Genomic DNA, 1,710 nt, shown 5'->3' on the forward strand with positions numbered 1-1,710 from the left:
TAAAAATCTTTATATACTTAAGATTTTATAAGTGTAGAGCTCAGTGGCATTATACTCATTGCAGTGCATACATCAACATCAATCTCCAGATTTTATCTCAAATAAAACTTATACCCGTTACAAGAAATAACCTACACATTTCTTACATCCTCCATCCTACTTATCCACATTCTATTATTCAACATGCTTAGAAATTAAAGTACTTACACAACAAAAATAATGTGATACAAGAAGAAATTTAGTGGGCTGGATGCTTATTTTTCTCTTTTCCATGCAACATTTAAACATTTTGCCACAGTTCTAAGATTTGATGGTTTTCACATGGATTCTGCTAAGAGCACTTTTAATGTCCCTGTTCCTCAGACTGTAGATAAAGGGATTCAACATAGGGGTGACCACAGTGTAAGTGATTGAGGCCACCAAAACATTTCTAGGATATTCTGATAAAACTGATCCAAGGTACATACCAATACTTGCCCCATAAAATAAACAAACAACTAACAGGTGAGAACCACATGTGGAAAGGGCTTTAAACCTCCCACCTGATGATGCAATTTTTAGAATAGAGGAAATAATTTTATAATAAGAGAAAAGTATCCCTGAGATAGGAACAAAACCAAATACAACACCAGTAAAATACTTGGCAATGCTACTGGAGTTGTCAGAACAAACAAGATTTAGGAGATGAGAAGGGTCACAGAAAAAATTAGAAATTTCCACATCTTTGAAGTAGGGAAAATGTAAGGCAAACAAATAGTGCAGCTGGGCATCCAAAATGCTAAACAAAAAAGACACTAAAAGTAAGAATCCACATAAGTGATGGTTCATAATGACAGAGTAATATAGGGGGTGACAGATGGCCACAAATCTGTCATAAGCCATCACAGTTAGAAGCATATCATCCATACTTCCAAACAGCATATAAAATGACATCTGTGTCAGGCAGCCTTCATAGGTGATGGTCCTACTGTCAATTTGGATGTCCACAATCATCTTTGGGACTGTGGTAGAGATGAAACAGATGTCAGCCAAGGACAGGTTGGAGAGGAAATAGTACATGGGGGTGTGGAGGTGGGAGTCTAAGCAGACAATCAGGATAATGAGTAGTTTCCCAAGCACGGTGATCAAGTACATGGGCAGGAATAGTCCAAAAAGTAATGGCTGCAGTTCTGGATCATTTGAAAGACCCATGAGATGAAATTCTGATACACGTGTTAGATTTTTTCCTTCTAAATTGCTTCTAAATAAATTTCTTATTTTCTTTGAAAATAAGAAAAAATGGTGAAATAAAGAAAGAAAATAATATATTGAATATAGTTACCTAATGAATCCTGAGTTAAATTATTGGATTTTATAAACTTTATCAATATTTTCTCATTTGTGATAAATCCAATATTCTTGGAACTCTTTCATCATTGATTTCTCTGTTCCTTCAACATATACCTTCTTTGAATATACCCAAATGAATAATTCTAGAGAACCAACAAAATTAGAGATAACAAGGCCTTGATCACAGAAAATACAGACTAGTCTTATATGAAATATGTGAATAATAATAGCATTTCCCATTTCATAAATCAATCATTATAAAGAATTTAATTAAAACCAAGGTTTAATATTTCTAATACTTACAATATTCCTGAAAATCCTACAAGAGATAGAGCTGTGTTATTATCTGAACACTAAATTACAGCTGATGATAATTTAAAA

General features: G+C 33.6%; 1 protein-coding gene across 1 annotated transcript; it reads right to left on the reverse strand.

The window, feature by feature from the left end:
- Positions 1–300: 300 nt before the first annotated feature.
- Positions 301–1,191, reverse strand: LOC109683226 (olfactory receptor 7E24-like). Its single transcript, XM_074053274.1, has one exon. It carries the CDS (start codon positions 1,189–1,191, stop codon positions 301–303), a length of 891 nt encoding a protein of 296 aa, XP_073909375.1.
- Positions 1,192–1,710: the final 519 nt, after the last annotated feature.

The sequence above is a fragment of the Castor canadensis genome, chromosome 14, assembly GCF_047511655.1.
Source record: "Castor canadensis chromosome 14, mCasCan1.hap1v2, whole genome shotgun sequence".
Classification (NCBI taxonomy): Eukaryota; Metazoa; Chordata; class Mammalia; order Rodentia; family Castoridae; genus Castor; species Castor canadensis.